The 15,663-nt window shown below is 35.6% G+C and overlaps 2 protein-coding genes and 1 long non-coding RNA gene across 3 annotated transcripts; 2 read left to right on the forward strand and 1 right to left on the reverse strand.

Annotated features, from left to right (window-relative positions):
- Window positions 1-678: 678 nt before the first annotated feature.
- LOC149042820 (uncharacterized) lies at window positions 679-5,015 on the forward strand. The gene is made up of 9 exons (XM_089213652.1): window positions 679-796; window positions 995-1,073; window positions 1,264-1,345; window positions 1,793-1,879; window positions 2,165-2,290; window positions 2,490-2,621; window positions 2,886-2,930; window positions 4,323-4,389; window positions 4,864-5,015. The coding sequence occupies exons 1-9, from the start codon at window positions 694-696 to the stop codon at window positions 5,013-5,015; spliced, it is 873 nt and encodes a 290-aa protein (XP_089069778.1). The 5' UTR covers window positions 679-693.
- A 334-nt stretch (window positions 5,016-5,349) lies between these two features.
- Window positions 5,350-8,542, reverse strand: LOC149042821 (uncharacterized). Its single transcript, XR_016188331.1, has 4 exons — window positions 7,974-8,542; window positions 6,809-6,934; window positions 5,434-6,408; window positions 5,350-5,364 (listed from the first exon to the last, which is right to left on the reverse strand). It is a non-coding gene; the product is annotated as an uncharacterized LOC149042821 (long non-coding RNA).
- Window positions 8,543-13,650: 5,108 nt separating this feature from the next.
- LOC149042822 (zinc finger protein 862-like) lies at window positions 13,651-15,219 on the forward strand. The gene is made up of 3 exons (XM_089213654.1): window positions 13,651-14,405; window positions 14,450-14,755; window positions 14,948-15,219. Exons 1-3 carry the CDS (start codon window positions 13,836-13,838, stop codon window positions 15,176-15,178), a joined length of 1,107 nt encoding a protein of 368 aa, XP_089069780.1. The 5' UTR covers window positions 13,651-13,835; the 3' UTR covers window positions 15,179-15,219.
- Window positions 15,220-15,663: the final 444 nt, after the last annotated feature.

Here is a 15,663-nt window from a genome sequence, read left to right on the forward strand (position 1 = left end):
ATTATCAGCTAAAAGGGGAGGTGCTTATTTGAAGGAAGGTGCTTAATTGAGATAAGTTTTCCTTTCAACAAACTGTATCTTTATTTCAACTAAATCTTAAACAGAAAATAAAATGCTATACTGTTATTCATGTAGATGTTAAGTCAGTATTAACTGAGCTGTCATTATTTATCAACTGTTTTCTTCAAATGCATCCTAATAACTTTATAATCAATGAAATTACAGGTCTCTGTAGAATAGAGAATAGTGTAGTTGAGCCTGGGAAGGCTAGAGTACTTACCAAGGGCAGGGAAATAGGACAAAAATGAAAAGAACAGATAATGCACAGAAAAGAACTCTGTAAGCACATGATAATGGAAATAAATAGAAGTGAGTAAAGGAAAAGGAAGTACTTTTCTTTACTGATTCTGCTGAAGTTGAAGGTTAAATAAATTGGCCATAAAAACAGGTTTTCCCTGTATCCCTGCTAATTTAAGAAATTGAGGGGGGGGGGGGGGCTTATTTGACATTTAGGCCCAGGGGGTGGCTTTTTATTCAGAGGAGGGGGCATTTATTAGGGCATGGGCACTTATTCAAGGAAATGCAGTAACCAACCACCAAAAATGATATTAAGCTTTTACATAAATTGTGTAGATCCCAAGCTAGTCTTACCATAAGGAGGAAGTTAAATGATTTTTTTTTCTGTTTCTAGCCATGCAGGCACTTGGTGGCCAAACTCTTGGTGTGCCTCAGATTATTCTGTGTACACCATCCATGGGGGGGTCAAGCCAACCCACACCTGTGGAGAGATATGCAGGTAAAAAATTCAATTGAGTTTTGCTTTACTCTAAGATAACTTCTATTCTGGAAAAGCCTCAGCCATTAACTGAAAATTTGAAGGTTACTGTAGGAACTCTCTTGATGCAAAAGTACGGGTATTTCCTCATAGTGCATACAAAACAAGAAAATCAAAGCTAAAGCTATTATAATTAACTTTTTTTTGTTATTTTTACAGGGAGCTTTTTTGACTTTTCCCAAATAAGTGAAGCGGTGCAAAGGGCAGCAGAAGCCGTGGAAATTGCACATGCCAACTGGTAATAGATCTTTCTGGAGTCCCTTTCTTGTTGGACAAAGCTTTAATTTTATGTGCACCATGATATTACAATATGGTACAATTTTGTCTGATACATGGACAAAATTGATTTAAGACCTCATGTAATCAAAATAGTGCTCAAAAAATTGTTGTCAACAGTACTGAGCAACTTACTGGACATATTTTAATAGGAGGAAGATTTTGGAATCACGAGCTTTGCAGAGAGAACAAGATGAGGTGTTCCATGCAGCTCAGGAAGCAGATGCTTCTAAAGTATGGTTATTTCAACAGATTTTTACCTTAAAAAAAGGAGATTTCTTTAGCCTTCTTCTGCCTTAACCTTCATTATCACAGTGGTTGATACAGCCTTTATTTTCATACATACAAGTTATAGATTGATTGGCTAGTGGGCAACAGGTTAAATGTTTTTTGATAATTATATGCACCAAACTAGTTAGCAAGAAGGGAAAAAGGATTGAATGGTAATTTAGAATTTGATTGCATCAACCATTACAAATCATTTGAGGAAATTCATTAAAATAAAATGATACAAATCCCAGCATACCAATGAACACATTTGCATTCTTCCAAATGATGAAAAAATTGATTTCTTTTTAGAACCAGCTGCAAACAAATATTTCTGTCAATAACACTTAAAGTTAGAGACTTAAATTTGGTATCAGCTACATCTTAATTTTAAATGTTCTTACTTAACAACAGAGGAACCAACCACAAGGTGCAGCAAGGCCAACATTTCAACCTACAGAAAGAAAAGACAGAGAATTAAGCCTCCCCAAAAATGATATAGTAAGTGCTTCATATCTGAAATAATTAAGACTGTATTTGTGTTGTTTTAAAATGCTCTTTCATATGATGCAAACCCTTTTGCAGCTTACTTAAATGGGGTTATACATACATTTCAACTCTCACAGCCAGCAAACATGCTCAATGAGATCTGGAAAAACATAATTATAAGAAGAAATAGATGAAATATTTCAAAGGTATACATTTTCTATCATTATGTTGTCTTTTTCAAGATACAAGTAGCTCTTAAGATTTAATGAATAGAAAACAAATATGTTTCTGACACAGGCCGAAGAAATACGCAATTTGCGAGAAAATCGGATGAGAAAAGGACCAAAAGACGGTGTAAAGATTAAAGTTTACACGCCCAGTGGTTTGTTCAAAAGAACGTTTCACAGAGGAGGTTGCTATCAAGTAAGTATGCATGATAACCTTGAAAGCAAATACAGCTTTAAAATAATGTACACAATAATCCAAATGTTTTGATATTTTAAGAAATTATAAGAGTTATAATAGCACCACAACATGAGAAAGGAGATTTGCTTTTAAAAAGTGCTGCTGCACATCCCCTCATGTAGCTCATATTATGCAATTTTTTATTAACTACTTGTAGGAGGTGTATGACTGGCTTGGGAGTAGCCAGATGCAGCCATTGTTCTTTTCCCTGGAGACACAGGAAAACAAGACAGTATTTCCAACAGAGGCTATTAAACCTCCTGGAGAGGTGCTGCGGCTAGTAGAAAAGGTATTGAATCAATTAACCAATTCAAGTATTGGTGTGTGGTATTTTTAACCCTTGAATTAGGTTCAAACCCCATGTTTCTTTTTTTGCAATCAAAAACTGCAGATTATTTGATAATGCCATTTGGAGAACTTTGTTATCTTGTGAGCAATATTCAGTTTTCATCAATCACTGTATGTTGGGCAACACTCTAAAATGAACTACATGTTTGAACATTCTTTGCCAGTCAGACTAGAACTGAGTTGAAGTTTTTTTCTTTACTTCCAGTCTGAACAGGAAATGGAAAAACTCATGTCAGAGTCCCCAGAAAAAGTAAGTACACATGTTGTACTTACAAGTTGAGGCTTTTTAACACTCTATTTCATCTCTCCTGACTTTTCATACTGCTTCATCCACATGGCCACATTTATCATAACATGTACCAGAACACCGCTATATGTGTGTATCATCTGTTGCCTGCAGATTGCAATTCTTTCTGTCTGTGTAATTTTAGCCAGACTTATTCCAGTTCTTTTTTTTTGTCTGGTTAAATGTTGGGATTAGGTGATATAGGAAACCTTAGCTAGGGTTAGATTTGCCAGCAGCTGCTTGGCTACAGATGCTTACACACACAAGCCTGATTAATTTGATGACCATTATCTTGGTTATATTGTTAGTCACTAATTCCATATGTTCTCATCAAGATAATATAATTGAACATCATTATTATAAAATACTATAATAGATTACTTTTACTTTATAAGATCCTTTTAATGCCTATGATGTACATCCCTTGATATTTTGAAAGGTTATAGTGAACATTCATGTTATTAAAGCATCTACAGTTAGTAATGAATTTCCTGAACACCTGTGATGATAAAAAAAAGACCCTGTCCTTGCATAAATGACAGAAAACACAAGGGATGTTTTCAGAAAGTGTATAAAAATGTTTAAGTATGAGATTGAACGTAAAGATTTTGCATTTAAGATTAAGTGGATTGGAGAAATTTAGCACGTTTAGTTATTTTAAATGCCCCAGTTTTCTATGTTTTTAACTTTTTTAAGTGCATCTTTTTTTTCTTCTGGTCATTTTTTCCCAAGCTCAAGCTCTATTAGCAGATTTGGCGGTGGAAGGTGCTTAAGTACTCTGGAGCTTGCAACTTCTACTATAGAGGCAAAAGGTGTGTTCCTTTGCAAGGTCTCACCTGGAGTTCTATTGCTAGATTTGGCAGCAGAAGGTGCTTTTGTACTCTGGAACTTGCAACTTCTACTATAGAGGCTGAAGGTGTGTTCCTGTGCGGTAGTGTGACAAGAGCAAGGTCTCACCTGCAGTTCCAAGATTTGGTAGTGAAAGGTGTATTGGTACTCCGAAGCTTGCAACTTCTATTTCAGGGTTGCAAGGTGTTTTCCTTGGTAGGGGCTCTGCCATTGTCACTGTTAGTCCAGATTTACACTTGTTTCATTGAATTAGGAATAAAGGGGTGTTTTTCTCACTTAAGTATCCTTATCAGTTGTAGTATTGTATCATTTCAAAGATATTTTATTTTAATATTAAAATAGAATTAAGGAACTGAAAGAAATGCTGAGAAGTCTTAACTTCCCATTTGTTAGACAAAACTTGGAGGTTAAATTCTCCTAGAGAAAGACAAATGAAGATAATCTATTTCTGTAATCAATGATTCTTTGAGCCAGGGATGCTTCCACTCTTCTCCTATTTCCTTCCAGGTGTCATTCAAAGGAACTGGCCCTTTACAAACTGACAAAGATCTTAATTCAACCATTGGGACCAGAGGTATGTTTTGATTGGTTTTTGTTCTAGCCTTGCAAGTGCTTTTCACCTCTTATCTAGCTTGAATGCTTTAGAGTAATGCAAACAACACCATTACTACTGAAAGTAAAGTAACCAGGAAAGTTTGTATACTAAATTAAATTAATAAAATTGTACACTAAAATGGTGTTAATGACCCATTTTTCATCTTGTTAGAGTGAAAAATAGATGTGCTCCACTATTATAATTGGATAGTTACAAGTAGATGTACACAGAAAATATTAAGATTTTTTCCCAATATTGGAATGTTATTTGACTTTGGTATACATTAAAGAATGTCCTCATCATTTGGAAGTTTAGGTCATCAGTTTTTCAAACTTCTATAATCAGGGTGACCACAAAAATAGTGTGGTCAATAGCCAGGACTTGATTGAAGAAATACAAGTAAATAACATTACATATTAGTTTAACAATACTTCAACAAATTCAATTTTGCAGATGATAGTAACAAGAGCATTGGAAAGAAAGTTAAGAAGATGAAGAAGAGAATAAAAGAACTGGACAAAAAGGTAACAAAAGGGGAATCAAAAGACACAGATGACAAAAAGAGGAAAAGAAAGAGAAAACCACCCAGGTGGAAATCTTATTAAGATCTTACTAAGATTCTTGTAAGTTTCTTACTAAGATTCTTATTAAGATTCTTAATTAAGAATCTTGTAAGACCTTACAAGATCTTGTAAGATCTTGTCACAAGATTCTTACAAGAATCTTGTAAGATCTTACAAGAATCTTGTAAGATCTTACAAGAATCTTGTAAGATCTTACAAGAATCTTGTAAGATCTTACAAGAATCTTGTAAGAATCTTACAAGAATCTTGTAAGATCTTACAAGAATCTTGAAAGATCTTACAAGATCTTGTAAGAATCTTGTGACAAGATCTTACCTGATCTTGTAAGATCTTACAAGATTCTTGTAAGAATCTTGTGACAAGATCTTACCTGATCTTGTAAGAATCTTGTGACAAGATCTTACAAGATTCTTGTAAGAATCTTGTGACAAGATCTTACCAGATTCTATAAGATTCTTAACTAAGAATCTTGATAAGTATCTTAGTAAGAAACTTACAAGAATCTTACAAGATCTGGTAGGATTCCTGTGACAAGAATCTTAATTAAGTACCTTCACAAGTTTTCAAAAGAACTTGTTAAGATTCTCAACAATGTCTTAATGATCTCTAAAAGAACTTACAAGAACTTGTGAGATTTTCAAACAACTTACAAGAATTTTTGCAGAATCTGTAAAAATTCTTAAGTATCATATTTTTTTCAGACCATAGTAGGTAACTGATGGTTTATGCAATATTCAGTAACTGGATGATTGAGGAATGGAGATCACAACTAAGAAAGAATTTCTTCATCCAACATTAAGCAAAATTTATTGCAAATTCTCAACACTGTGAAATTAATTACTAAAAAAGATCTTGATAAGAAACGTTAACTGGTAAACATGCACAATTTAAATGACAACTGTACAAGAAGAGTTCTTGTTCTTCCCTTTGGTGTGTTTTAAAAATTAAAAAAAAAACAATTGTTTTAATTGTTGGAGTCATTTGACAGTTTGATTTGAACTACCATAGTTATCCTTACACAAATAAGCCATAATAACTAAAGGCATGTCCCAGTTTTAAATTGTTCTTCGTTTGATTCAAACTGCAATGGTTTTTCTTCTTTTAGAATAATTTAAGCGTGAAAACAAAAAAAAACAACAAAATTTTGTATTGCAGCAAACGTGTTCAAAGAATTAAAGCTCACTATCACTCATCTCAGTTGGCATTTTAGTCAATTTGACAGCTACTTGACAAGCAAATTTGAAAATATTTCAATTTTGTACAAATATCAACCAAGCTTTAGTTCATTCAACATTGCCCTCTACATTGTGAACTTTTCTCTTGGAATCCAAGCAATTTTTTTTATTCAAGTAGAGCCTTATTTGAGACCACCTCTTATTCATTTGGGCATCACCAAATTTCTGATTTATGGCTCCTGTGGGAAGAAAAAAAGAAAAAAAGAAAATAGTAATTTGTATACAGGTACAAAATATACTAAAACCTTGAGAGCGTATTTTTTAAAATCCCTGCCAGAGAGGAGTAATAGGAGCTTGGTTTCATTGTGAGGAGTACTTAGTAAGGTAGAGGGGAGGAGCTTCTCAATGGTTCTCCTTGATCACCATCATGCCTCATCTGTATGCAAAGAAAAGGAGGTAGTGACTATCTTTAACAAGAATTTATCATCTTTAAGAGCAAAATTTTTATGCACAGGTTCCCAGTTATGAATCTTGGCAATTTGCACTGCCCAACTCCAATCCAACAAACTTTGTTTACGCTTTGCACTGCTGAAACAGCTATTCCAAATTCCCACAAAAAGTTGATAAATGAAAAATTACCTTTTTACAATCAGGAGTTGCCACCCTTCTATCCCATTCTGTGCTTGTAGCATTAAGATGGGACTCAAAGTCTACTTTATTCAGGATAAAATCATTTTTACAGGTGATCCTATTTCTCCAGTTCTCCTGTGAATGAATTGAAAAAATGTTTACATTTGTTGAGCAATCCCTCCACTGAATTAAGTTTCATTAACCTTTAGAACAAAGAAAATTGTGAGAAAGGGAAGCAAGGAATCATGACTCAGCATTAAATGAAAACCAGAAAAAAATACACACACATTCACAAAACAAAACAAATAAAAACTAAACAGAACCAAACAAAATACAAAAAATGTTGCATGGAATTAATACAGGTATAGAATGTGTTAGAGTAAAAATTAACAGGATAACAGTGCCAAAATTCTTCCTTAAGCCATCTAAGTCAATGAAGTCTTGAAGGAGGGGGGGAAATGAACTATCATGCACCAACATTGAATATTTAGAGTTCTTACATCATCAGAAGAACTTCCCATTTTTTGGTAATTTTTGTTTGCTTTGGGAAGATTCCCATTACTGTGGACATGGTCGTGATAATCAAACCCAGTTTGGCTTTCATCATCATCATCATCAGTGGAAACTTTTAAGTAGAACGTGGCAATTTATAATTCATTATTTGGGAATAAAGTAATTCCATAATCGATTTCGCGTTGTTATAGCACCCTTCTAGTTTAACTTCTAGTGGTTATTAGTAAAGCCGAAGACAAATTAATTGTTTATTGTGAACCATTTCCATGCGAGACGACTGGAAGCTACGATGATTCTGACTACAACACTTAAATCCGGAACAATCTCTCTTTTAAAACTGACTTGAGAGAATTGCTACAAGTGCAGTAAGGTTAGCAGCCGCCGTTACGGGGTCTTGATGATGATAGCGTTACATCTCGTGTCAGTTTCCACTCAATTCTAAACAAAAACGCTTCCTGACGAAATCGAACCCTGACGAGATTTTATGATTTGCCTTATATAAAAATACCGTGGCCTTGCAATTACATAAACTTATCGTCACTTTTTTCGTCCATGCTAAAAGAATCTAAAAAGTGCGAGAAATAAGTCTATCGCATCACCTTCCAGCAGATGTGTAATGTTGATAACGTGAACTTAATGAATAAAAGTCAGTAGCACTTACCTTCGGGATGATTTGCCTTCATTTGCTTCAGTTGCAGTCGTGCACTAGTTGCTTTTTTGGAAATCTTCTCAAGATACTTAAACTACCAAGACCAATGTGTTCCTTGAGTTATGAAGCGAGTGTCGTGCACAATCATACGTGTGCTTTCTATGTGCTTAGATGTGTAAACTATTCACCTGAGGCCACTTCACGTGACAGAATAAAACAAGGATATCGCAACCTTGAATGTGTAATCGTAGTGTTCTTTCACAAGAAAAGCAAAACGCGATTTATCTTCTCTGGTGTGCTGTAAACTCATGTTACTTACCGACTTCGTCATTTTCTGTATTTTAAGCGACAGTAACATTAGTGATTTTGCAAAGAACTTGGCTTGTAAAATCCTAATTCTCGAGATCATTATTCTTCGCCAGGGCTTTAGACACAATTAAATTTCGCAACGAGGTAGATAACACTCAACCAAAGTAAAATTTCTGTAGAACTTTGCCGAAACGAAATGGCGCGTGAACGGTTGACAACAACGGTCGAGTGAACAATTTGTAATTTTGCGCCGGCCGTAGCGGGAGACTGGGGAGAGCCTTAGTAAAAGTACAAAATGTCACGCAACTCTCGCAAGTATTTTGTAAGTAACTACCTATAAACTTTTTAAAAATACTTTTAATTTCTGCCATCTGACCGGTCTGCAAATTTTCGATGTTTATTTGTTAGTTATATTGTAAAGAATTTGGTCGGTAAAATCCTAATTCTCAAAATCATTCTTCTTCTTTAGGGCTGTAAGGCACAGTTAAATTTCTCAACCTGGCAGATAACACTCGACCAAAGTGGAATTTCTGTCGAACTTTGTCCGAAACGATATGATGCAAAAACGGTTAACAACAACGATCAAGTGTACAATTTGCAATTCTGCGTATGCACTGTGGCGTGGAATGCCTTGGTGAAAGTACAAATTTCGTGCAACTTTCTTGAAAAATATTTTTACAAGTAGCTAGCTATAAATTTTTTTTAAATACATCTTTTCATTCTGCCATCTGTCTGCATACTGCCATATTTTTTTTTTCTGAACCATATCAGCGAAAGTCTCTTGCTTGTGGAATGTGGTGACATTATCTATGGGTGTCTTTATGTTCAAGGCAAAGATGGGAAGGTTTAATCCCTTTCTAGACACTCCCTATGAACATGATTAGTGATTATTTAAACTAGCTGTTCAGTATATTTCATAATCAATCATCAAATGTAATCTGAAAAGTCTGTCCAAATTTAATCTGTTGATACCATAATTCCAGTGGAACAATTACCTCGTTAGAAAGCAGCTGCATGTGTATTGTGTTCTCGGGTCTGAAATTTGCACACCATACCATGAAGCTTACTTGACGTTATTTGATCCCCTTTTGGACATGGGATTTTTCACATCATGTGTGAGAGGTTTCAAGCCTTATGCATCCCCATGCTCTCTTATGAACAGAACAGGATAAGCATTTCAAGTTACTCAAGAATGTACTGGAATGAACTTGATAAAATCTTGTCAAGAACATTTAAATTCCTACTGATCTTAAAATTTTGATTCTTACAAAACTCTTAGATGAACTTTAGATGAAATCCTGTCTAGAATCTTTATGATGTTACATTTACAAATCTTACTTAATTATTAAGATTCTTAACAAACTTACCAAGATCTTGTCAAGAAGCTTGTAAGATCTTCCTTTTCTTAAAGATTAGGATTCTTACAACTGAGATTCTTAAGTGAACTTTATATGATGTTGTTAAGAACTTTCAAGATCTTAATGCCCATGTGTTGTAAAATTTTTTTTAGGATTCTTAAAAGATTCTTAAATAAACTTAATAAGATCTTGTTGAGAACCTTTCAAGATCTTAACCCCCATTTCTTGTAAAATTTTGTGAGGATTCTTACAAGATTCTTAAATAAACTTAATAAGATCTTGTTAAGAACCTTCCAAGATCTTAATCCCCATGTGTTGTAAAATTTTGTCAAGATTCTTACAAGATTCTTGTATAAACTTAATAAGATCTTTTAAGATCTTACAATGCTCAAACCTGGTTAAGATTTGTTCAAGAAATTTGGCAAGATCTTATTAAGATTATTAATTCTTAATAAGATCTTAGTAAGATCTTCATCTTAATTGCCATCTTATAAGATTCTTACAAGATCTTCCAAGATCTTACAAGATCTTCCAAGATCTTAATAAGATTTCCACCTGGGCAGAAGACAACAACAAGTCAAACTTAAATGCAAAAAAAATGAAAGCCAAAGAAGATGACATTGAAATGAACAAAATAAGTAGACGTCAAATGAGAAGGCTAAGAGCTAAAGAAAAAAAGAAAAGTAAAACTAATAAGTAGGAAAATCTATCTTAGGTTTTATTGCAAGTGACCATCTATATATATGTATTTCCATTAAAACATTTTTTAGCTATTTTTCTCTAAAGTAAACTTGAAAAAAGGAAACTTTTTATGGACCTCAGCTAGTTATACAACACAAATGTGAGAGAACGAGTCGTACTGCGACTTGCTCCCTCACATTTTGGCTACAACATTTAATGAACTGAAATCAAGAGTCTTAACCCTTTAAATCCCAAGATCTGATAGTTAATTCTCCCCTCTAGCTACTACTCATTTCCTCGCTAATTAGTTATGAGAACTTGCTGCTAGATCAAGATAGCAGCTTCAACCTGACAAGATTGAATATTCACATTATCTGTTTGCTGAATAATGTATGGATATTGTAGGGAGAAGTTTTGTGTTAATCACTTCCAGGAGTTAAAGGGTTAATGCATTGTTTTTATATCCCACTCGTAGGGAATTAATTTATCATCACCTCTCTAAAATACTGAATGTCATTGTATAATTTGTTTAGTTTGATTTCAAAGCAACAGGTGTAAATTAAGATTTTTTCACTGATGATGATGTTTAATGTTGTTCTTTTTATTTAAGATTTTTACCTGATGTCCGCTGAATTGTACTCTGTTTGCAAGACAACTTTTTGCTTTAAATACACAACCATTAATACAAAAGAAAGAGAGCCCATAACATGTCATTAACCTTGCTGTTTTAAAATAAAAGATGGGCTTTATACATTGAAGTTGAGTGGTTACTGATCCCTTGCTTAGTTTGAGCTGGTCAAGTGGTTAACCCTTTACACTCTTACATTGTCAGTCATATTCTGTACCCTGTCTTCTTTGCATCCCATTGGATCCCATTTCTTATAGTACAGACAAGGAGAATTTGTTTGACAATCAGGAGCCTCTTAAATTGGAGTTAATTTCCACCATTGTCTTGACTTTTACATTTGATCCAAGGGTGATACTGTAAGCAGAAAGGAGAAGCCAGTCGCAATTTGGGGGTTTTAAGGGTTCACTGATGAAAACAGCGAATGATAACCGAAATTTAGCATTTTCGTAGACCGTGCTTGAGATAGTGCTGTCAAATTACGCATTTACTGAGCAACAGCAAATGCATAATATTTAGTTTGACGTTCATTGAGCCGTAAAAGGCTAGATTTGTGAAAAATACGACGATTTTTTTGGTTTAAAACTAATGTACAAGCACACAATATTCGTACATTTTATGTGTTTCGGCTTTCAATATATCAGCTTATGTAACCGCGTGTGCCAGGTACACATAGTTCAAGAGTTCGCTACACAAAGGTATAACATAACTAGTGGCTAGATTCTATGTGCATACTACGAGTAGAGATTTCATAACCCTACCTCAACAGTCATAACCTCCAAATCAGTGCTTGCTTCAATACTTGCGAAGAAGTGGTGCTTATCGTTTTTGTAAACTAAGTGAACAACTACCCCTAGCCAACGGTGTACCGTGGGAGGTCTGGGACGGAGTCAACCCTGGATAATCCGACTCGTGATTGAGGAATTAATCAAACTCGATCAAACACTCGATTAGTGATGTAGGTTATTGTAGGCCTCGATTCTCGATAAGTCTTAATATAAAGCACGGTGATAAGTCGAAATCCATTTAGATAGTAAATACAGACATGGGAAATAATATCAGGCTCGGAAAATAATATCAGACACGGGAAATAGCAGACAATGAGGAGGTCTGAAAAAGGCCAACAATAACGGACCCTGTTAATTGATTTCCGACACGAAAATTAATTTTTCGATAGGGAAAATACCCAGATTGAATTTTGAACGGTATGTTACGCCATATTATGCCGTTTGCCCAAGAACAACTGATGGCTAGATACAGGGACACCATCAAAGTAATATCCGTAAAAGCCGAGCTATGAAGGACTAGAGGTCTACAGTTTCAGGTAAATTTGTCAAAATAAGAAAGTAAAATATCCGTAATACGATGCAATATATTTCAACACTGAATTAAACTAGACTGCAGATAAAGGAAAGCGGATCAGGGTACTAACGGGGAGTTAATTTGTTTACATCGACGATTTTGGACACGATTTTGAATAGAAAAGAAAAGGACATTTCAAAGGGATAAAATTGATGAACATGGTGGAAAATGTATTTGTGACCTTGAAAACGTAGTAATTAGGCTTTTTTAGGGGAATGAAAATTTAGTCGTACCGTACCCTTTTTTTTGAATGGTATGGTCTTTCGGGAAATTTCAAATTGATTTTTGCACGTGTCATACATATGTAGGTCCCTTTCAATCACCTTTCACGAACGAAACATACTCCTGTGAATACGTTTCACTTTTGTATTTCTTCTGAAGTTTTTATTTTACATATACATACCCTGGAACGGTAGCTTTTGGTACGGACAATCGATTCCACGTGTCAAGCATCCGTTTCTTACTGGATGAGATGGCTTTCGAAGAAAACTAATGAAGGCGTTCACGAAATTCATAAGTTCGAGTTTCATGATCTTTTGAAGGTAACGAGTCCGTTTCTTACGTTTTGTTTCATCACGATTGTTCTATCGTTCTCTTTAATTTCTTTTTTTTACCATAATAATGCTATATTGCCAGACTTCTAATATTATGCGGTACCGTGATTTCGCATGAAAGGCCTCAAATTGCTTCAAATTCAAGGAAAATCGGACCTATTCAGGATTTTTATTTAGCGCTCGCCCATTCGTCAATGCGAGTGTGAAGCCTGTCGGGCGAGTGCAAATCGTGGATCACTCGCCCGGTTTGGCGAGTGGAATTTTCATTCAGTTCATAAAGAAAATGAATGGTTGTTTTTGAAAAAAATATAAAACCTACCAGTACTTTTCACATTCTGGAAGCTTAAGAAACCTAGTACATACACACACATTCGCGATTCGGATACGCACGAAGCCATTTGACGTATAAATATATCAAACGGCTTCTACAATAATTACATGAAGTAGATAATCATAGTCATGTCACTGCTGGTCATAAACAAATCGTGCCACTGAGTCTGAAGGCAACTATGGCGACCCGACTGGCGACCCAAACAATATCTACTCACGGGTTACCACGAAGTTTACACGCAAAGTAAGCAATTTAAGGTTTATTTATCAATTAAACTGATTTGAAACTGAAAGTAAGAGTCTTTTTTCTTTGAAGCTACTTAGTTTTGGAGAATCCATGAACGCAATAATTATAAATATGCCACTGACAACACCTCACTTTGTTATTCTCCAAGACTAATCGCTAATCTTTTATTTAAAATGTGGAGATATCCTCCTGGAGTATCGATTCCCAACAAAAAGGATGTAAAAGAAATTCCTCAAAAGGCAGATTCCAGAGAGTATGAGAAGACGAGATCGAGGAAATTTTCTTCGAAACGGCAGGTTGGCCGGCCTTGGTTAAAGGATGATGAAAACAGCATGACATGTAAGTGGTGTATGGAAAACAAACAAACCTTGATTTCACAGAGCGTTTTGACTTCGAGTAAATTCATAGATGGCTGCACAAGCTATAAGGCTGAATCTATCGCCTATCACGAAAACAGTGCAGCTCATAAGCTCGCTAGCCAGTACCACAAGGCAAAACAAAATTCAGAAAAAGACCCCCGCACATTTGGCCAGGCAACAGTTGCTAAAACAGTACAGCGGGAAATTGAAGTTGTTATTCAGAAATACTCATGCAGTTGCCAAGCATAAGAAATCAATTTCAGATTACAACTGGCTTTGCGATCTAGATGAGGCAAAAGGACTGACACTGGGAAGAACACACCGGAACATCAACGCCTGTACGACATTCATGAAATACATCGCAATAACAGCTAGGGATCAAGTTGCTGAAGAAAAAAAGAAAGCGAAATTCGTGAGCGTAACTTCAGATGGCGCCACAGATGCCGGCATCACTGAGCAAGAAATTGTATTTGTGTCCTATAGCAGCAAAGGCGAACCAGTCACCAAATTTGCAGGTTTAAGGCAGCCTGTCAGCCCGGATGCCACTGATTTATTTCAAGCCATAATGGAAGCCCTTGAAGATGTTGGACTAAATACGGAAGAGTTGGCGAAGAAATTGGTGGGGTTTGGTTGTGATGGAGCTTCCGTTATGGTCGTTCACAGCCCAACTGCATCACCGTGCATTGTTTTGCTCACCGACTGGAGCTTGCATTCAAGGATGCAGCAAAAGAAAACCGTCTCTACGATAGCTGTATTGTTCTTCTGATGGGTTTGTATTACTTTTACCACAACAGTCCAAAACAGCGCCAAAGTCTGAAGCAATCCTTTTTGAGTCTAAAGCAGTCCTCTCTTATGCCAACCCGCGTTGGTGGCACAAGATGGGTTGGACACATGGTGCTGGCCTTTGAGAATTTTGTTAAAGGGTATCCTGCAATTTGTGCTCAGCTTGAAATTTGCATCACACAAAATGTAAGAAAACATTGTTCCTAAACATTAATACTGTCATATGCGACAAACAGCAGAGATGTAAACCATTTTTAGCCCACAGATATTCATGATTTCTGTAGTAATACAACAAACAATATGACAAGAAATATTCTTCAGTTTTAATATTATAATATATCTCAAATTTCCACGGCTTTTTAGTGAAATGCCCAAAACAAAGCCAGGGGTTACCTAAAACTTATGAAACGGCCTGATGTGATTGCATATCTCCAACTGCTGCTGGATGTCCTTTCCTCTCTACGACCTCTGTCTCTCACCCTGCAGTATTACCAGACAAATTTAGCAGACGTTGGCGAGAAGATTGATGTCGCTAAAGATGTTATCAGCTCATTCAAGGAAAAGTACGAACATCTAACATTTTTGAGGCTTCTAGTGTTAATTGCTTAAACCTTTTAATTTTTTTCAGCAATGGTCCAAGACTAAAACAGTTTTTCAGAGACCATGATCCTTAGGCCTCGACATACAGGGGTAGGCCAATGAGTGGCAACGTTTCAGCGGGAAATTTCCATGCAAAGAGTACCAAACGGTTGACTAAGAGTATCTTGGCCACTTTAGGGGCATGGTTTGCTGACGTTTTGAATGATGTCGTAGCTGCAACCTAGATAGCGAATTTCAAACAGTGGCCCTTGTATTCTAAAAAGGATGACGTTACAGATGAAGACACAAAGATCAACCCAATAAAAAGTTTTTATTTTGCCAAATACAGAGTGAATAAAGAAGGTCCTAATATCTTATTTATTTGTATTATTATCACGGCTTTTGGAATTAAAGAACTCCAGGTCCTCTGCCAGCACTTTGGAGGGATGCTCCAACATGCGGAAATTGACTGTGAGCGGGTGTAACTGGAATGGGTGTTGCTCAAATCCCATCTT

Source organism: Pocillopora damicornis, chromosome 7, assembly GCF_964200805.1.
Source record: "Pocillopora damicornis chromosome 7, jaPocDami1.2, whole genome shotgun sequence".
Classification (NCBI taxonomy): domain Eukaryota; kingdom Metazoa; phylum Cnidaria; class Anthozoa; order Scleractinia; family Pocilloporidae; genus Pocillopora; species Pocillopora damicornis.